The sequence below is a fragment of the Clarias gariepinus genome, chromosome 16 (assembly GCF_024256425.1).
Source record: "Clarias gariepinus isolate MV-2021 ecotype Netherlands chromosome 16, CGAR_prim_01v2, whole genome shotgun sequence".
NCBI classification, from domain to species: Eukaryota; Metazoa; Chordata; class Actinopteri; order Siluriformes; family Clariidae; genus Clarias; species Clarias gariepinus.
In genome coordinates this window covers 16,638,325-16,660,737 of record NC_071115.1, presented here as the reverse complement: position 1 = coordinate 16,660,737, position 22,413 = coordinate 16,638,325, and the positions used below count along the sequence as shown (strand labels likewise).

General features: G+C 39.3%; 1 protein-coding gene across 1 annotated transcript in view; it reads right to left on the bottom strand.

Annotated features, from left to right (window-relative positions):
- ntn1b (netrin 1b) overlaps window positions 1–21,949 on the bottom strand; it is a 46,198-nt gene extending 24,249 nt beyond the window's left edge. Inside the window, exon 1 of the mRNA XM_053514150.1 lies at window positions 20,141–21,949. Within this exon, the coding sequence (XP_053370125.1) occupies window positions 20,141–21,158 (1,018 nt within the window). The 5' untranslated portion in view covers window positions 21,159–21,949. The remainder of the gene's footprint in view (window positions 1–20,140) is intronic.
- Window positions 21,950–22,413: the final 464 nt, after the last annotated feature.

The window sequence follows — 22,413 nt, the reverse complement described above, 5'->3', positions numbered from 1 at the left end:
TGTTCAACATTGTCAATCATTTTTAACATGAGTAAAATGCTCATGTTTACAGCTTCAGGCAACACAGACAAATCTCTGTTTTTGCTTTGAGTTTTTTTATGATCCTATTTTCACTATATCCACTATATGTGCTATTATTCTATTTATTAAGAGCACTATTAAAGCTTTATTCTATTTTTAACTTTTCAATTAAGTGCAATCAAATTATCTATTAGTACTAATTTCATTCATGAGTAAATGGTAAAGTATATATACACACACACACATACACACACACAAACAAAGCAGCTTATCTCTCATATCTTCTGGTCCAAATCATTCGTTAATTTGTCACGTGACTCCTATAGACGCTATGCATTACACACTAAACAGAATTGAGTAGTTCTTCTCATAAGTCTTCTAGTCTAAGTCATTCATTATTTTAAATATATCCCGCTGCATATTGTATATGGAAGTCACGTAACAAAAAAAACGAACAAATGGAAGGACTAGAGAAGAACCGCTCAATTCTGTTTCATGTGTAATGAACTGCATAGAGTCTATGAGAGTCACGTGACTGATTTTACATAACCTACAGGGACTTTGCGAGTCATGTTAAAGACTCGTTCAAGAAGAACAAATCATTCATGAACGACCCAATACTAATATATATATATATATACAAACTGTCAATCCGTCACTCACTCATCGTCTATACCACTTCATCCTGTATACAGGGTTGCAGGGGGCCTGGAGCCTATCCCAGGAGAGGCAGGGTACACCCTGGATGGGATGCCAATCCATAGCAGGGCACACACACACCTGTACACCCACACTTACACACTCATTCACATGCAATTTAGTAACGCTGATTAGCCTAATTTGCATATCTTTGGACTGTGGAAGGAAACTGAAGTACCCAAAGGAAACCCACCAAGCACAGGGAGAACATGCAAACTCCATGCACACAGAGTTTCAGATGAGAATCAAACACAGACCCTGAAGGTGCAAGACCACAGTGCTAACCATTACCCCACCACTGTCCTGCGTTCTTTTTGACATGATATAAAATCAGATGGACTGTGTTTATAATGTAAAATTATTTTAGTTTTACTTTTATTGCCACTTTTTTAAGAAAACTTGTAATTATTTACAAGTTACAAGCTAAAAGTAAGGCAGATTTTTTAAAAATAATTTTAATATTGACTGATATACGTTGTTTAAACTACACAGGTTGGTAGAGTAACTCTATACAACAGTACTACTCGACATAAGCCATGCATTTGCACCATCACTGAACCCATTGAAAGCCTATTTGAAAATCCCCTTTGTCACAGTTGATGGTCTCCCACGGTGCTACAGAATATTTACGAAGATGACACTATTAACAAGAGCAATGTGCAATGATGAATGAAGAAGTTTAAAGAACGGGAAACCAGCATTGAAGACAAAACACACAGTGGGAGACCATCTGTGACAAAGGGGATTTTCAAAGAGGATTCAACAACTGGGTTCAATGATGGCGCAAGTGTACTGCTTGTGATGGAGACCATGTTGAATAGTACCTTTATATAGAGGAAGAGTTTTGAACAACCTATGTCAGTTCATCTAAAAATTATGCCCACTTTTGCATTATTTTCAGATTTAGCCCTGGTGATAATCAGTAACTAGCCTGACTTAACCAACCGTAGGAAGATCAGATTGGGCCTCATAGAATACAAAACTGCTCATCTAAGTTATCATTATCTCATGGATCAACTACAGCAACAATGCTGGGCTTTACCCCGTACCAGCTTACAGTGTTAAAGCACTTCAGATGCTGAAAATAAGGAAAATAGTATGCAGTATAACAAACCAACACAGATAAAACACTACACACTTTCCAGTATTCTTCTTCTGTTCCCTCCCTTCAAAGTTCCACACATTGATAATTAGTAAACTGCATTTTGTTGAGTACCTGTACTATACAATGACAATAAAGTTGTATCTACTGTATATCTAGATATCAATTAACATTATTAACATACAGGAGTAACATTTGTAGTTCTGCTCCATATAACAAATGTGTCTAGCTCTTATAACAGCCGTAGTGTTCATATATACAGTATTCTGCTATAAATATCTTGTATTCCACCCATATCCAGTTTCCTTTCCAATTCAGTCACCTGTCCTGGATCCCACATCAGCTACCAACCAGGGGAGGTGAAGGTTAACATGTGCTTCCTCTACAGTGACATACAGTGTCAGCCAACTGCATCTTTTTGAACTGCTGCATGAAGGCAGAGGAAAACACTATCAGCTCTGTTTCACACATCCATTAATTCACAGACGTCCACTATGATTGACAGGAGAGAGAGATTGTCATCCCGCCTAAACCAAGAGCATGGACTGTTTTGCTTTCTAGGATTTCTCTCTGTAGATGGCTGTTGTATTGTTGGGATTTAGGAGTTCTTAGAATTTTGGACTTTAAATGTAAAAGAAATAAAAAAAATCCAGATGTTAGCCAGGACAATTTTATTTCACAAACTAATTAAATTCAATAATATTCTAGCTGCTTATTGGGGCCATAAATATTTTCTTCCCTAAACTTTCCACTGACACGGCAACGCATACCCAAAGTTGACATTATTAATAGCCCTGCTTGTTTTGTCAGGTACAGCGTGATTTAAACCTACTAATTCAATCCATTAATAACTATAAGTTATTAAGTTGTACGTTATTATTGGGTTGTGGGTTCCATCTCTGCAACTAAATAAAAAAATTAATAATTACAGAGCCCTTGGCCATTCCTCATAAACACCTGGTTCCCAGACATCACTGCTCGAAAGCACGTGTGTCTAAAGCACGTGTTACCATCAAGTCTATTATGGGATTTGGGATATGATGGGAGTAGATACTGGCTTGGATGCAAGTCACTTAGATAAAAGTGTCTGACAAATTAAGGTAAATATTTATTACTGTACCTGGATCCGGCTATATCTACAGGTGTTCCCTGATTCAGCCACAGACAGACGAAAGTCTCCTTCCAAAAGTTTGGGCAAAGAAAGGCATTCCTCCCAAATAGCTGTTTATCCCAGATCAATTAACCTCTCACTGCCTGAAGTCCGTAATTACCGTTGGCCCATTATGGTCGTGTGGTGAGTGCCAAGTTAAACAAAACGCTCATCTTCTTGACACACTATGATGTGAGAGACTGACATTTCAATCGTCGCCGGATTAACACTTGTGTCAGAAACACTCTCTCCGCATCCTGGAGCACACTTTCACTCTGTCGCAATGCTTAATCGCATTGCGATTTCAAAATCTGTTTGCTTTTATCAGTTTTTTTTTTTTCAGCTACACGGTTGTGCTTACTGTAAGCAGTTTTAATGCCACAAATCTCCTTTTGTATTTGGAGTTTGGTTAAAGGAGAGGGTGGGGTTTGGGTGAGACTGTGCTATGTCTGGTTGGGTGAGTGTGTGCAGGTGAGATCTTGTCTAGCCCTGTCTGAGTGTCCCTGTCTGGGGGACATCTCCGAATTTCCCTGCTTGAATGAGAACATGGAAAATTGCATGAGTGTTGCAGGCTGTCAACAGGTTTTGTATCAGGATCCTGAGGAAAACACAAGCGCCGGTGTGCAGACAAGTTAAACTGAAAAACTCGGTACGTCTGAAGGGCAGTTAAAAAAATAAATAAATAAATGATAGAAGTAGAACTTTATTAGGAACATTTATTCCGAAGCCCACACAAAGCACTTGTATGACTTGCATAATGTAACTCAAGAGTACTATGTGGGTGAGACATCTATTTAAATTCTGAGAGCATGCATTAAATCATCAACACTTTCTGGTACTTAGGGATGCACACGGGCAACAATTATTCTATTTTAAGTAGTATGTCATGATATGTATCCTTGTACAGCCTTTTTATTTATTTTTTTCCCATGGAGAGACATTTAATAACAATTAAAATAACGTCCTTGAGAGTAAGTATAAAAAAGACTAAAACAAACAGTATCGATGTAAAATTTGTAAAATATTCAGATTCTCTCTTTTTTTCCCCCAGACACTGTCAACACATTTCAAAAAGCAGCTGCTGCTTCTTTGGCAGAGGGAATTACAACAACAGCTTGGGCAGGGTGACATCAACACAATTAATTTTCTTTACAACTTTCTGGAATGCTTTTGATGGCAATTGTAAAAAGAAACATATTGGCTAGTTGTGAGTAGACTGATTTATTCGATTTCTTTGTTTCATAGACATGCCTTTGGCACAGAATCACCTTGGCATTTTATGAAACAATTATAGATGAAGGGAACATGGTAGTGATAGATGCAGGGATTTTTTTTTTCTTCTGTTTACTCGAGTCATACTGGAGGGATCACTCTCGAAGCAGAATGTTACAGTGTTTTCCGATGCAGATTGTTTTATTTCCATTATGTTCAACTGTAACATTACTACAGTACATACAGGTCCTGTTGATACGCAGGTGAGTGAACTTAGAACTTGATCACAAGATGACACTTAGCCAGAAAGTGTTGCTAATTAAATGCCTCGTTAGGCTGAATCACTCAGTACTCTAACTCAATAATGGTGGTTTTTCATTTTTATTTATTTATTTATTTACATTTTTTTAAATCTTGTTGATAACTGAAACCGTTTACTGGTTACAAAACTGCATGACTTGGAAACCTTGCATATTCATTATCCTTTTTAAAACATTTAAAACATTCCTCTCTTGTGTGGGGTCAGGGAACAGCCAGTGCCTAGTGTTTTCTTTTCTTTTCTTTCTTTTTTGAAGCACATGTCAGCACTACAAATAAAGAAATACATGGGAGTGTCCAAAGTAAAAGTCAACCTTCCCTAGACAAAACAAAAAATACAAAAATGGAAGGTAATATTTGCATCCTTTATACTTTCTAATGTTTTGCACATCTCTAACCAGACATTTTTTATTACTGGGAATATACGTCCAGGCTTTATTCCTTACATATACATTACTGCACAGTTAAATTTTTTTATTCTTCGTATACCACAGCTTTTTTTTTTTTTTTTTTAAGTAGGTCAGAGCACAGGGTCAGCCATTATACGGCACCCTTGGAGCAGACAGGGTTAAGGGCCTTGCTCAAGGGCCCAACAGCGGCAACCAGACGGAGCTGGGGCTCGAACTGCCGACCTTCCCATCAGTTACTCACAGTGAGACTCCAGCAGTGTGAGTCTTCCCCTGTGAACTGTACTTTCTGCTTTGGGGTAATAAAGAATCTAATTAAGCACTTCCAACCAAATTCTCACCAGGTGTGTGTGTGTGTTAGTGCATGTCCACTGAAGACCACAACAGTTAAACTTTTAGTCTCATTTGAAATCTCTATCTTTTCTTTTCCCATTGATTTTGACAAAGTCTGTGAAATGAGATTTTATATAATACTTCAATTTGACTCTGGGTGACTTGCTGCTAACCCTAACTTCACCAACTTGATGATGTAATCATAAAAACCTATAGGAGTCTTGCTTTTCCAGGGTGAATTTTACTTTCAGAGTTTGAAAATCTTGTAGTTGTCCTTTATCTGCTATTGCGTAACATGATGTTATTTCGTTGGTTATTCCGGTGTTAAATCTAGGGTCTGCTGGATTAGGCTTAAAATTAAGGTCACAGATTTTAAATTGAGATTTAACGCGTGGATTTTACATTTTGTTTATAATAATTTTCACCAAAAATCCTTATTCTCTATTTCTGGTCCTGGCTCCTTAATTAGTCATGTTTCAACGTTTTTGCACCTGACAGCTAATCTTGGTTGCATAAATTCATCAACACCCTCATTATGATGTAGATATTTCACTAATCTTCCAGTGTGGTTGCTCTGTTTCAGCGTGTTGTGAAAACTCCCTAAAGGTGACAGGGATAAGAGCAAAGCTGTGAATCTCTTTAGTGTAGCTAACACGAGGTATTCCTCCTATCGCCTTTGGGGATAAATTGCAGTAGCGTTCCCTTCAAAGGTTAAATAATCTATCTCTAATCTGACTTCTAGTCGCTTTTAATACCTGTCCACCACTAACCGGAGTGCATTTAGTGCTGGGAGATAGGATTAAAGATTAAAAGATAAGAGAGGTTAATAAGCAAGAAAGCATCTCTAGCTGAATGTTTTAGCAACAAGAAGATAAAGAGATCTGTTTGGGTTTATTTTGATGGGGGAACACTGCACAGGAGACGAAGCTTTGCAGCAAAAAAGTCCTTAAGATGCTAAAGTTTTGTGCTGCTACAACTTAAATTTCTTTCTGAAACCAGCAAAGAGAGGTTTGTTGCTCGCCTGATCCAGTGTGCCGTGATGTAATGGGGTAGAGGGGCATGGGATTTTATGAGGCCCGCTCTGTGATCTCTTGCCGACACCAATTAGCTGAGCAATCAGACCTCCCTGCTTTTGTGTGAGTAACCGCTCGTAAACGCCACAGTTGCCTGGAGAAAGTGAGATGCAATGTCTCAACAAATACAATTACTCGGAAACCAGACTGAGATTCGCCCAAAGACAGGGGTGGGGGAAGACTACCTGGAGATTTTTTTTTTTTCCCTGTTTCGTACAAAAATTGTTGTAAAAGTGTCATTCCTGGACATGTGCGGGCAAGTGGAACTTCTTATCCTTTTGCTTACTTTTTGCACATGGTTCAGGGGGGATTATCCTAGGATCACAGTTGTATATTCATTTCTCAACATTTCATTGGATACATAAACAAAATTAATCTTTCAAACCCTTGCCTCGGGAAAGTAACACAATGCTGGTGTTAATCACCATGATTTTTCTCTCTGATGAGCTCATCTAGATGTATTTGCGCAGGTTAGAGCATTTTATCCTCAGCTTGTTCGGCCTTACTTGAAGAATAACTGTAAATCAAAAACAGAAACCTGATTAAGTTGCATTTTTAAGAGAGCATTAACGAAAAAATTCGGTGCCTGGAAACCCATCGTCAGAGGTAATAGTAGGTTTAATAACACTACTCACTACTTCATTTGTCATGCCATTTAAATTTTGAGAATGGCCCAAAGAGACAGTTTAATGCCTCATTGAGTTTAGAGTCTGTGTTATTTTCTGCAACTTCTCCAAAAGCTCTGTATTTGTTCCCTGTTTATTTATACATTATTGGTTTTTTAAGCACATAGCGTTTGTTCTGTGGTATGATGTTATGTAACAAGATATTAAAAAAAATATCTATAGTGAAAACTATTTGCTCTATCCTACCTGTTGCCTATATGGGATGGTGAATATTATAAATTTTTAAATATTTCAAATTTGAGTTACCATAATAAACAAAACCGGTTGTGTGTTAAAAAGACCTGCCATTACATTTTCTGTTGGTTAAAAAAAAAAAGTTATACTTGTTACACAAATGCATTGAAATATGTGGGGTACTTTGCTTTCTCCAGGCCTTCTTGATTTTATACATACATACACTTTTTATCACATTTCCATAACTTATTTTGATTTTGTAAAAAAAAAAAAAAAAAAAAAAAAACACTTTTCAACAATGGCCATTCTTAAAAGCACTATATAAATAATAAAAAAAAATTAATAAATTGAATTGAATTCAGATCACAAAAAACTTGAAAGCTTTGGCAAAAACTATGGCAACATCCATAATCCAAGGACCATGAGCCAAAATCCCCTGGTCTAGATATCTAAAAATGTTCTGCAAATATGTTAAAAATTAAGTTAACTTTAGAAATAGGTTCTTTAGCACGCCCCTCTGGTAAAACCGTAAAATATTTTATGAAGAACCCTACAACAGCATGTTTTCCTGAGCAAAAGGAGGTTCCAACTATTTCTTTTTACTATTACTTATATAACAGTCTCTTGAAAATCCGGTGTTCCTAACTGTGTATAAATTCCTTTAATTTAAATTTTTGTTTTATTCATGGAATGTTTACAGCAACCTTGGCACAGGAATCAAAGGCTCAGATACAAAAGGGTTTTAGATAAGTCAAAATTCTTAGAAAGAAAACATCTAAGCTGATTGTACTGTAATGCTAAAAAAAATTCTACATTTGTTGCTTAGAACAAATGATATTTCAACTGTCAGTCCAGACCGTGGAAGCAGATGTGATCAATACACTGTAAGATAAAAAAAAACTGCTGCAAAATCACACATTATTTAAATGACCTAAGACGTTTTAGATTCAGGATTTGGCATGAATAGACAGGTCATAAATAAGATCCGGACTTGAGGAGGAGTGCAGGGGCACAGTGTAAGCTCTTCCTTTCCCAGCCTGCATTCCTGCTTCTCTCCGGCCCAGAGTAAATCAGTCCTTTGACAGGCCAGTTTGCAGATGTGTGGCCCATCAGCTCCATTTTTCTAAAACCAAACTACATCACGATGTTCAGAAATCAGCCGTCCAATGATCTGTAAATAGGAATTTCCCTCTGTTGGTCTTACGCCTACGCCATAAGTGACGCATTATAGAGGCATACTGGGGGCTAGTGGACGTGGTGGTGGACTGACTCGTCCCTGCTGCAGGTGTCATCAGCCCATGACACCTACAGCCCCGTTCTCTCATTCTGGAGGAGATTTACAATCCCTGAAGGGCAGTAAGAAGCCTCATTGATGCTGCTTTATTGGAACGTGACCTTTGCAGCTGGGGAGGGCTTCTTTGGTAAGGTTTACTAGGCGTGAATTTGACTTGGGTGGTTGCGGGGACTGGTTTGGTGCAGAGGGCCTTACATGCTTCAGCTACACTTTGGAATGAAGTGTGAGTTTCTTCTGGATATTAGGAGCTAGTGGGAATTTAGAGGTTAACCTGAGCCGTTTGCTTTTATTGGCAGAGTTAAGCTAGAGGCAATTCAATTAAGAACCACATTGGACCAGTAAGGGCTGGAAGATAGACCTGGATGACATGCCACAGAGTTATTTTCTTGGGCTAGTGTTTTAATTTTGCACTTCATTTTGGCTTATGAGTTACCTTAGAAAAGCCTCGTTCTCCATCTCCGGATAAGACTAATCTGAGACTAAATTGTACTGTCAGTGAGGGGTTTCGTTCAAAAACACATTTTCTTGTTCTAGTTCTGGATTAAAATTATTGTTGAATACTGACAGAACTTTTAACCTTGCACTTCTGCATTCCGTCTTAAATCTTGTCACCTTGCATATATAATGGAAGTTAACGTCTGGAAAAAGACCAGGTTATGTTTTTCCAACCCTCACCTGTCCAGCTTCGGTGAGTCTGTGCCCATTCTAGCCTCAAGTTCCCGTTCTGGGCTGACAGTACTGTAACACAATGCCCATCTGACTAAAGATTTGCTTTCCTGCTCACTGTGATCGTAAAGAGTGATTGTTTGAGTTACCATAGCCTTCCTGTCAGCTCAGACTAGTCTGGCAATTTCCCCTGACCTCTCTCATCAACAAGGGCATTTCCACCCACAGAATTGCCACTTAGTGGATGTGTTCGATGTGAACATTAACTAAGGTTCCTGATCTGTTTCTGACGCGTGATTACCCGAATGTATAACTGCATAAAAGACCAGGGGTATCGCTTTCTGTAGCCAGTGAATGTGTATATGTTATTTAATCCTGAGCGGTATTATGGCAAGAAAGCTGTGACATGACTTTACAGCTACGTAGCTCTGAACGGTTTTAGCTTCAGGAGCTATTCTAAAGTACCTGAAATTCCACAGGGTCTCCAGCATGTTCACTGGGATAGCGGTAAGTAAACACTTACTCTGGCTGGAGGTGTTTGTCTGAGGCTCAGCATGGAGGATTGACAGCGGGCTAAGTTCCAGCATTTCCCTGCTGATGTGCCACACGCGCCGACTGCAGTCTAGCCCAAAGCGGACTGGGAGTGTAGCAGGAAGCGGCCGAGCTGTAAATTACTAACACCGGGTGACCATCCATCCTCAGTGTGGCGTCTTTATTGTACCTTTTCGCCAAGCCTGTCACAGGAATGTCATATATAACTGAGCAAAATCCCTCCTTGTGATATGAATCTTCTCTGCAACAGCGAGGAGGAGAGCAAGTTTTCTCTGAAGTTTCAAAAGAAATGTAAGTCATTTTTACGCCAAATTAAAAAAATGACTGATTGTTGAATAAAAGAGTGCACAGATGAAAGTATGGTAGGAGAACATGTCTAAAGAAATGAAGAAGACTATTGTATATAACTCTATATACGTGTTATTTTTTTGCTTTTTTGCCACATACCTCCCATAACATCCCCAAACACCCTTGTAGCTAGGTGGCTTTCAGCAGCTGGGCAAGACAGGAAGAGGGTGAGAACTTCCTGTGGAAGGCCAAAACTGTGCCTGTAAACACCCTTTAGCTAACTAATCCCTTAGTCAGTACACACAACCAGTGATTAGACTTTTAACACACCTGATGTACATACAGTATATCAAAAGAGTCTATACCACAGCCAAATTTTAATAAACAAAAATGTTTTGAAATAGAACTGATTTGCTCATCATTAGCTAATTATAGTATCAAATAGCATTGCAATATTCTTTAAATAATTCAGGTGAATTAAATGGGTGAATACGTTTTATCTGAATAAATGAGACCTCTGATGGATTATGGCCAAAGGGTTCCAGATTTTTTTTTAAAGGACTGGGTTCCACATCTAGAGAAAGTTTAACATTTTCATTTCACACAAGACTTTTTGTTTGTTTGTTTGAGCCGACTAAACTTTAATAGGTATTCTTGCATATTAAGGCTATAATTTATCTCATAAGAAATTCTTACCATGGAATAGGGATCATAGTAGTCTGATTCCAGCAGTATTTTATGATACATACAGTAGTACCACTGTATTTCTGAATATTAACCATAGTACTTAATTGCTGATATAGAACATGTATCACACTATTGTACTGTACATGGTTCTATCATGGTACATATTTCGGAACAACAGTACATGTACTATAGTTTTGGACATGGTCCTAACCTAACAGTAGTATGGTACTCTGGAACACGTACTAGGATATTGTCAAAAATATGCAAAACATGTTTATGTACTACAATGGTAATGTATAATGTTTAAGTAGTATGGTATACTATTTATATACTATGTAACATTAATTAAATACCGTAGCTTATGTTTAACCTTTTAAAATGACCTACAATAAAATGGTACTGCCTGTACTATATTATTCCACTTATAAATCGAATATGGTACAGTACTGTATATAGTACGATAACACTACTATATTTAATACCTGCTGAGTTTGTGACTCACACCATAGTTCTACTACGGTACTTACTGAAGTTCCCCAGTTCCTACCCCTGTACTGTGTAAAATGCTTAACATGGTAATGTATAATGATACTAATTTCCTGGAAGCTGAATATTTAATAATATATTTCTTTTTTTTTACTTTTTAGTGCATGAAACATTTTCATTGATAAATGACACCATGACTTTGACTGAGAAATCTTTGTAGCCCTCTTGATGACTTGAGGAGTCTAACAATATTAAGTCTTACACAAGTGCATGCACACACACACACACACACTCACCATACATGTCATTTTCTCCTAGCCACATTGCCTCCAAGAGATGAATGGATCCCCTGCTTCTACAGTAATATTTACAGACCTTATGGGGACAAAGTTACGTTCTCTCTCTATTCCTCATGGACCTCCTCTCAGTCTGTCTTACTGTTTTTCTCTCCCAAATCAAATCCATCAAGTAGTCCTTGGCTTTCTGCTAGACTAATTAGTTATGAGATAGTGATTGATTTTTCAGTAAATCTTCATTCAAAAAAATATAACAAGAGATTAGGGAATAATCTCTTAATCAGTCTCAGACGCTCGTGTTTTGTCGCATTGGGAAGATTAATTATTCATTCATCCTCAGTAAGACCTTTATCCTGGTCAGAGCTGAAGCCGTTACTGGGAGCAGTTGACTGAGTGTAAGGCTGGAATACACTGTAGATGGAACAGCAGTATATCACACATGCATTCTCACACTCATTCACACCTATGGCCAATTTAGTGTAGCCAAATGTGTGGCGAGGTGGCAATGCTACTTGTTGAGCCAGTGTAACACTTGCATTTGGAAGAGCAGTTACAGATCAGTTAGGCCCTTGTTCATACTGTACAGGATGTGCACACTACAGTATATGTAAGAAATAATATGCAAAGTAAGCATGCTAAGTAGGCAAATAATCTTCACTTGAAGTCTTAATATTTACCCATTATAGCTTGTATTATAAGGAGTTGAATTATTTATTACTAATAGTATATAATGTAAATAATATCAATAATGTCTTTTAGGTAAATAGTATTGATTTTATATACGATTATAACTCTCTTCTTTTTGGAATTCTTTTATTTGCAGATGCCAGCGCATCTACTGTGAAATATGGAAGAAATATGACAGGCGCTGAAAAACAATGTTTTTTTTTTTATTGTTCAACAAAATCGAGCCAAGGCTATAAACCTCTATGTTGGAAAAACTATTTTCCTCTCTTTCCACTTGTAGTAAAAGTATAAATGGGTAGTTTGGGTGTAAATGGAACTGCTGTAACACTGCTGTAAACCGACTTCTATATCCGCTCAAAAAAAAAAGTCGGACCCTATAACAACGTCTGCCAATCAGAAAAAGTAGAACCCTTTCCCTTTTTAAGGCAGAGAACCATTAATTATCCCATGAACCCTTAAAGAACCCTTTTTTATAACAGTGTGCATATACAAGCTGAAATAACCTTTGACCAAATGTTTCCATCTAAAGGAGAAAATTCCGATATGGGACAGGATTTACATTCTATGATGCATGGAAGAGTCACTGTCTCTTAATCATCTCCTCCACAGCCAGTAAAACTGTCAGTAAATAGAGATGTGCAGGAACACCCACTGGACGCACTGCTCACGCTTTACTGATCTCCCAGGATCGCACCAGGAATGAATAAATTCTCAAGATGATAACATGTACCGTCTCTTTCACTGTACTCCACTAGTGAGAAATAAATTTCAAGAGCAAATAGATCTATTGTGTACGGATGATTATCAGAGCTGACAACGTTACTTAGCAATGTACAGGATGTTAATTCCACATGCTAGTAGTTATAAATGAAAGACTGTTAATAAGTGGTAATGGCTGAATGATGTAGCTTAATGCAGGAGAGGTTTAGAAATATAATAGAATTATATGCAAAAACAGATTTTGGTTTTATATTAAACATATTACTTAACGACCCTGAGTACTGTTTTACAGTGATCATGCATAGATAACTCATTATTTATTAAAAAAATATGCATATACTTTCCATTTTAATACAGATCATGAATGTAGATTTTGGTCAGTCTAGTTACAAGGGTGTGCATCCTTAATCACAACTTTTCTAACCAGATAAAGGACCAACAACTATGGACAAAAAAAAAAAAAAAGTCTGTGTTCACATTGACAGCTTGTTTAAATTCATGTTTTATAGAAATTAAAGGAAATCGTATATAAATCAGCCTCCTGTCCCTTCCCACCAATAAACAAAGCTTGCATAAAGTATGGGTGTAGGGCAGCGTGATTCCTGTCCCAATGGTCCTGTAAGTGTGCTTTAGACCATTAGGAACAGAACAATAATAATCCTATTGAGCTAAATGGTGTGTGGTAGTCAAATCAGTTTAATAGAAAATAAAATGTTCCAATAGTTGCTCAGTCAATATGTAAGGAGTTGTGAATTTATACTGTAAACATTATAAAAGGCTAACATTTGTAAATCTTCAGCTCCACCACACCTGCCTCTCTGGATCAGCCACCACCATTCAAATGGCATTTGACAGTTTATTCTCTGCATTTACTGCACACAGGCCTGTATTTATAAATTCCTTATGGTCCTCGAGTGCTGTTTTAGTAAGTTCAGCTTGGATCTTAGCTTAGAATCTTCTTTGTCCACCTGCTAATCTTGTGTTTAGCTATCACAAGACCTGATACCCTTGCGCTGATAGCATGAATGTTAAAAAACAAACAAAAAAAAAAAACACGTGTGTGTGTGTATATACTGTATACTGTGTATGTGTGTGTATCGTCTCTGGCATAAGCGATTGGGAACACAGCATGAGACCCAGCAAGAGGTCCGTGGTGTTGAGGAGAGTGATGAAGTGTGCACTACAGTATGTGTGTGTTCAAGCATGTGCATGTGTGTGTGTGTGTGTGTGTGTGTTCAAGCATGTGCATGTGTATGTGTGTGTGTGTGTGGTTGTGCATGTGCGTGCATGAAATATGGCAGCCCACTTAACCATTAATCATTTTCCAATCTTCCTTTTGCACTAAAAGGCACACAAACCCACACTCACGCAGGGTGGTCCTATCAGCAGCCATACGACTGTCACTAACACACACATACACACACACAGAAACAGCACCAGATACAGTACATAAATGTCTAAGCATAGAAGTGAGCATGAATCATCTCTTTCATTTTACTATCTTCTCACATAAACTTACTTACCACACACACACAGCTTTTTTTCACTTTAATGCTGTTGTCTTATGGTTGTCTTTAGCAATTAATTCCATGTATACCACTGAAAGTGTGTGAAATAATAATCTCAGGAGGTCTTTCAATTTTCATGTATAGATCCACGTGCCAATATTTGATTGAATATTCGATCAAGAGGAAAAATACTGGCAGGATTTATATTTTAAGCTTAATGGTTGCATTTAAAAAATTTTAAATCAATATTTGAAATTAAATATTCTATTACTAAGAATTCTGAACGGAAATATATATTCTGAGTATTATATATTATACTGTATTATGTAATATTATATATTCATGTTCTCTAAAAACAGGGACTCTACAGTATACTGTATTATTGACAGACAAACTTAAGAAAATGATTTTTCATCACTTTTAGCTGTTTTCAAGAACTCAGCCACACACACACACAAACACAGATACCCACACTCACATTTGACGGGTTTTCCCAGACCACCAGACATTCATGACTGGCTGCCATTTCCCTCGTGCTTGTTATTCAATCCGTCTTCACACAACCAGCCTGAAGGCGTGCCATGCTCACACTTTTTGCCAGCACGTTTTGTGCTGGTACGATTTTATTATGTTCAACGACCCAAGATACAACACGCTTATCGAAATAGCCATCTGACATCAGACAAGCGAAGCATTACTGTTTCATTAGAAGAACCTGTTCAATGTGCTGCCACAGTGATAAAGTTCCTGAAAAGCACAGCAATCTCACACACAAAACAAAACACAGATTGAACACTGGTATAAGCCAGATAAGCAACTTCGTACATAAAGGTCTAAGCCTCGCACGTGTCTCCGGAAGGGCATGGATCGTCCCTCTGGACTGCGCTTAAGAAAAGCAGGATTGCTCCCGAAGACGCAGCGAAGCCGTTTGGCTTGTACGTCGTGTCTGTGTTGAATTATGAGCTCAGCAAAACAAAATCGCAAAAACACGCAGCTCTTTGCCCAGAGGACTCTCAGTTCCACCTGGGTTTAGATTTGGAAATCCCGAAATACATCTCTTTTGCATTTATTTTTCCCCTCCTTATGTGTGTTTTCAGGCTCCGAGCTAAGCAATGGTAAAAAGCTCTGTCTAAATCAATATTATGGGGATGTAAAATCCTAAAACAATACTTGTGGTTTGCTTAGAAATTGTGCCTATTCTTTTTTTTTTTCTTTCTACATTTTATTCAATTTTTTGGAATGCTAATATAAAAAAACACCATCCAAAGCACTTTATTCAGTGCCCAACTTGCAACAAAATAGAAACAAAAAGAAAAAAGGTCCCAGCTGAAAACCTTGTAGCTGTCTTGTATATTTAAGTGTCAGCTTGCAGTATTATAGCTGTCTCAGGCATTCAAGCTCTCAATACCCCAAACGCTGAGTACATGTTTTCTCCCTTAGCCTGCTAATGTGCTCATGTTCTCCAGTGGCTGGATCACTCACCCCGAGCCCCTCTGCCAGGAAGTCAGTGAGCAGTCTTTGCTGGCAGTGAAGGCCTGATTGGGTATTAGTAGGTGTCTAAATTTCCATGTGGCCAAGAATCGCCAAATCTGTGTCAGAATTTACTCCCCAAAAAGCTGACCAGAAAGCCACCTGCTTCCGATTAAAAACGTTTGACTCTCTCTCTCTCTTTCTCTCTCTCTCTCATTCCTCCTGCCTCCCTTTTTCTCTCTGTGCTATATGTTTGTTTTCATTTTTGTGATTTTTTCCCCCCGTTTCATACGGGCCCATTTTCTTTTCATGTCGAGACAGCGTTCAAGGATGACAGGGAGGCATTTTTATGTCAATTTGCTAAATTTCATTTCCTGTTTTTGTGCAATGCTGAAAGATTTTTTTTCGAGCCACGCTGTCGGGGCAGAAAATACACTTCCACTGGAGATCTTTGCGAAACGAACTTTCAGTCTAGTTGCGTTCGTTGTGACTGCGACATAAAATTTGAAACGGAAAGATTTGCCGTTGTAATGCATGAGGTTTGTGAATATGCTGTTGCCAGAACATCTGTAAATTTAATACTGATAGCTTACTGTCCACATGTAAATACACACCAAAACACACAAAGGACTGCACTAAATTTAATGCCTGGCAGTAGAAGGCTGCAATGCTGGAGAGCTTCACATCCACGTGGTCCTGATGTCATCTTTTTACAAAATTCTTTCGGCCGCCTCGTGATCCAATATCAGCACGATGGAGCCCACAGATGCTCCGCAGACCCGCAATTCCCAACGGGCCGCTCTAGATTTAGTAGAAACCCCTCATGTTTCAGTTACTTCAATAAAATACTGTAAGCGCACTGGTTTAGATTACATACACACAAACAGCAGTTTAGGAAAGCCTGAAAAATAATTCGTTTCTATTCCTCCAAAAGTAATCTTTTTCTATTATATAAATATAACTTTTTTCTTTTTTTTATTTATCTTTTTCAAACCAGTGGTGTACTTCGCAAAACCACAGTCTACAAGCAAAACAACTGTGGATTAACGCCAATTAAGAGTTTACAATGGTTAAAAAACACAAAATGAAGACCACCATGCCTGGTGTCTATTTTTAGGGCTCTGCACTGAGCACAATACTGGTTTGACTGGGAGAAAAGCCAATTTGCTACTGATACAATCACGGGCCCTTCAAAACTCCACCGCGTGCTGTGGACATGTTTTTGCACACGGAGAAAGACTTCTGTTTAAGTTGATGGTAACCAAACGTCCTCTCAAATAAACATGACGATAAGGATGCTCAGGCAAAGACTTCATAACATTTTTTTCAAATTATTATTATCAAAGCCTTGTGAGAGAATAGGCTCAGAAAAGCTCAAGCTTATTTTGTGACATATTATTGCTATTTTCCTCCTCTCTGATCTCGCATGGAGGCTGACAGATATGGTCTCTGTATGGGATAAATTATTTTCCTTAGTGAAAGACCGAGGGACAAATTTATCAGGCAAAAAGGCGCCTGCAGTACTATTCACGCCGGGGTGGTGGGCTAACATAGCACGCAGGTCGAGCCAGGCATGTGTGTGACGCCGCTGGCTGATCATCCCTCGTTCTGGCACTGATAGTGTGTATACAGACACTGAATGACCTGTCTCTGGCTCAGAAGCATACAAACATGTCTAAAAGATGGTGAACTATGCTGGTGGTATTTGCTTTATTGAGTGCTGAGACTATAATATTAACCATAACGACACACAGAATGGAGTCAAAAAAGGTCGATTTCATCATGGATATCAATTAGGGTATGGTTACAGGGGGAAAAAATCTTTAAGTTATAAAGTTAATAATAATCATAATAGATGGCATAGGTATGGTTCAAAAATTCCAATTATAGTTTATGTAAGGAATATAGCACTACAGGGCATAGTGGGAAAAAATGTATGAGAGAGTCGGGTAGAGCGTAACGACTTGTTTGATATAGAACCAAAAGATATTCGACCAGGCACATTAATGTAATCCAAGTTTGAATTACAGCTAGCTAAGGGAAAATTAATCAACACCTTCTGACAAATCAAATTTAACAATTCAAGAGTGCTGTGAGATAAAAACCTATAAACCCTAAAAACCAAGCACACTACATTTTATTGTTCATATGACTAAAAATACAAGTGTTTTTGTTTTTTTTTCTTACTGATCAAGGAAAGACAGTCTGTGAGATGAGAACACACACTGTATGTTTTGAGTAAGCTGTATCCTTGATACATTTTTATGGGTTTATAGGTCCCATAGAAACATATTGCGTCAAGTATGTTCTTTCCCAAACCTACAAATCTCCAAAAGCAAGATGAGTATGACTATTTGGGAATTAACTTTTATACATATAATAAGATTCCTTTTGCGCTATGTCCCAAAACTACCTGTACTGGACCAATCCACGGTATCAGAATCCAAAACATTGCGTGCAAAAAGCAGACTGGAATGTTGGTCACCACACAGTTCTGCAAATAAAGGTGCCCCCATATGCCAGCTCACGGGAATCTTACTTTGTTATCCTCACGCTCATACCTGCAGCTCTCTTGTTGAGAGATACTGACGCATTTTCCTCCAATGCAGAGCAGGAACCTATTCTCTCCTTTATATCTAATCACTGGACTGTAGCAGCAGCGTTTAGTCTTCCAGATGGGCCTTATTCTCACACTCTCTCTCTCTCTCTCTCTCTCTCACACACACACAAAGTTACAAGATCATCTGTGATAGCAAACCTGATTCTACATGGCACATGACCAAAAATACATTGTAGATCCAAATGGTGACAAGGTAAAGTTGGAAAAGTTCAGAGACTGATGGCTAAAAAAAACAGATACAGGTTTCGGTTCATGTAAAAATTCTCAGACCTGACCTGAGAACAACTTGCTCAGTATTGCTGTCAGCAACATAACTTGCCAGTAGTGAAACTTGTCAGTTACGTAGTTTGCCAGAATCCCAAATCTTTCATCAGCACACAATAGTAGATCTACTAACAGTGTATTTCACTCCCTTGCTTACAATGTTGTACATTTGATCAGAAGAATCTCAGATCTGATCAGGAAACACAGCCCCTGCCCTGTGTAATTTATTTGGCGGAAAGTAGCAGTTTATTCCTTGCATGCCAAAAATGTCAACAAAGCTGATATAATCTCATCTTCGATCTGATAAAGACACCTGCCATGGAATAACATGCTATGCATGAGTCGATGTTAAAACCTCTGTTGTGAAGGTTTCCTTCCTTAAGAAACAGTGCAGACTAAACTTACGGTGTTACAGCAGCTGACAGGGCTGGAGAGGTAAAAACGTCCTGTGTTTAATGGCCACCTTTGTGTCACTTAGTATTTTAAAACTGTGTGGGCCAACAATAACAGCAGGATAATGGCAATATCAAATGTAGAGGCTCGGCAGCGATTAATTATTCAGCTTTACATATATTATTAAATTTCATGCAAGATTTATTTTCCATCATGTATAGATCTATAATTGGTCTATCATTCTATCATCTAGCAAGAAAAATGTGTAATTCACTATTATTTACTTTGTACCTGAAACATAAATAGACTGCCCAAAATCTGCATCCACAGGCATTTTACCTTATATGAAATTTAATATTTTTCTTTTTTTCTTTTTAAACCAGAACCAGACCTAACACCGCTCAACTTTTTTTTTTAATTGCTTAACTATCAGTAGTTCCATCCCAGAACAATTGTTGCACTAAAGGATGGAATTAGGTCTATGTTTAATATTATATATAAATGATTAATTCCGATACATTAAGAAAGGTAAATAGTTTTGTATTCACTGGATACACAAATGTTGCGATGTCAGAGGCGGTTGATTTTAGCACTTGCTGTATTTTTTGCAAATGAATCTAGACTTTATTTACACACTGTATTGGTGTCTAATGCACACAATGGCAGGTCAGTTTCTTAGACATCATTAGTTCTTAGACAACAGTAAAAAACACTGTATAGAGGTTTATACATATTTATATATATTATAAGAAATATCTTTAACACAAACTTAGTGGGGCTATTTGATGTTATTTTTGTTTGATCAACACATTTAGTGCCTTTCCCTGAGTGAATGCTGCTGCCTTGTTAGACGTTTTATTTGGACCTAAATGATCCCCTACAAGAACGTGAGAAGGTTTGACACGTTTGTTTATGCGCAGTGCTATATCTTTTTTCAGTTTTTTTTTTTTTTAATTATAAGGCCAATAAATTAGGATAACCTTTAAAAAAAAAAAAAAAAAAAAAAATCCGTGATAAGACTGAGGTGAACTTACGGACGCACTCGTTGGCCTCCCTGGCTGTCGCGCGCTGCCACGGCCGGTCATAGTGGAAGGGTTTGCACCTGTCGCACTCGGGTCCCGCAGTGTTATGTTTGCACTCGCACACCAGGTTGCCGTCGCGGTCGCGCACGCACTTCGACGCGTGTCCGTTACACTTGCAGCGGCCCCCCACCTGCAGATCAGACACCGAGTAGAAGTACGAGTCCCTGGCGAGCTCCGAGTCGTCCTCGTTCTCGTCGCCGAACGTGTGCAAGCGGCTGAACGTCACCTTGATATCAGTGGCCGTGACCCAGTCCTGCAGCACGGGAGAGTTATCAAAGTCGTGCGCCGACGGCCTGCCGTCCAGAGTGCTGAACGCGATGAGGCCGCCCGCGAGCGGCTGCATGTCCGTGTGCGAGTCGGTGCAGATCGCCTCCTGCTCGTTCTGCTTGGTGATGGCCGCGCGACTCGGTCGGTTGTACATCTTTTTGCACTGCGTCGAGTAGAACTGGAAAGGCGTCCATGTCTTGCCGTAGTCCATCGACTTGTAGATGGCCATGGACTCGGGCCGCGGAGAGCAGAACTGCAGGCTCACGTAGGTCACCTCGAACTTTTTGCCCAGCGAGAGCGTGAGGGTGACGTTCTGCGGGTGCTGCACGTAGCTCTCGGACTGCCAGCACGTCAGGTTGTGCGGGTTGTTGAGGTCGGTGAGGTACGCGGCCGGATGCGCCTTCTTCGGGTCGGTCGCGTCGCACGTGTGGCAGTCGCGCGTCCTCTCGTCGCCCTTCTCGCTCACCACGCAGTAGCGCGCCGCCGGAGTGCCGCACGTGCTGGACGCGCGCACGTCCTTGCCGAATGCCGCGTTCACGAAGTCCGGGATGCAGCGTCGCGGGTTGCCGTTCTCGTCGTAGCACGGGTCGGGCGGGGAGGACTGCGCGGCGAACATGCTCATGCCGTACCCGCCGCCGCGCGCTCCCTCCACCATCACGCACAGAGCCACGAGCGTGCTCCAAGCCACGAACAGCCGCAACATCGTCCCTCAGGAGGCTTGCTCTCGACGCACGGCCGTTTGCGAAAAAAGACAGAAGTTTTTGCCTTTTTTTTTTTTTCCTCCGCGCGCGCGATTTCAAACTCCAGACAGATCGGATCCTCTGCGCGCGGGCATGCAATCAAGAGACTTGTCAATTTAGTGCACGTGCTTTCTGCATGAAAAGCAGACCATCGAGACCTCTTCAAAAAACTGAAGTTACTCCAAATCAAACTGGAGTCCCGGTTTACTCTGAACTAAAACCTGGCCAAATGCACACCTTTTGTAGAGAAGTGTACACCTCTGCAGTGTGCGAACAGGCGACCAAAATCTGCCGAGTCGATCGAGGAACTGCGCAGTCGGAGAAACAGCTTGAACCGGGCTGAGGAGTTTGGCCAGCGGCTTCGAGAAATGACAGGGTACGCTCCCTTTTTCTTTTCACTCTTACTCACTTTCGCCCGGATATGGTGTAATCTCGCACTCTTTCCCCCCTTCAACCTAACGCCAACGAGATGAAAAAGAAAACCTGCTATTACTTTTTCCTAGTACAGCGTTCTCTCTTTTACTCCCCCCCCACTCATTCACACCGTCATGTCTCTAAGTGTGTCTCTGAGTGTGTGTCTCACTCTGCGCTGCCGCTGTGTGAACAGAATCCAGGCATTCAGCTGAGTTTGAGCTCAGAGAATAGGATACACGCCAAAGGGGGCATCCACAGGCAGGTGATTAGTAACACTCAACCCAGTGATATCACTAATCCCTGTTCCTTATGCAGATTCTGATTGTGATTACCGACATGAGCTTTGTAAAACTACATTAATACCCAGAGTGTATCCTTTGACTAAACTCGTTCTCTTTGATTGATTGATTGATTGATTAATCTATCTATCTATCTATCTATCTATCTATCTATCTATCTATCTATCTATCTATCTATCTATCCACTGTGTTGTAGTGTACATTAAAATATTTACCTATCAATATTAAAGATTTTTTATTTTGGGTAAATGAAGCACATCTAAGAACAAGGTTTTTATTTAATTGATTTATTATTTAAAAAAAGGTGCATATCTTAATGAGTGTCGGTGTCTGTATGTGTGAAGGAATTACATCCAGACTTATGTCTGAATCAGTGTGAGTGTGCTTGGTGCACTGTGATAGACTAACATCCCACCCAGATGTCTACCCAGGAAATTGCACATTGTGACATCATGTGAGTAAAATGTGATAACATCTGAAAAAGATTCATGTGAGAAAATCACTT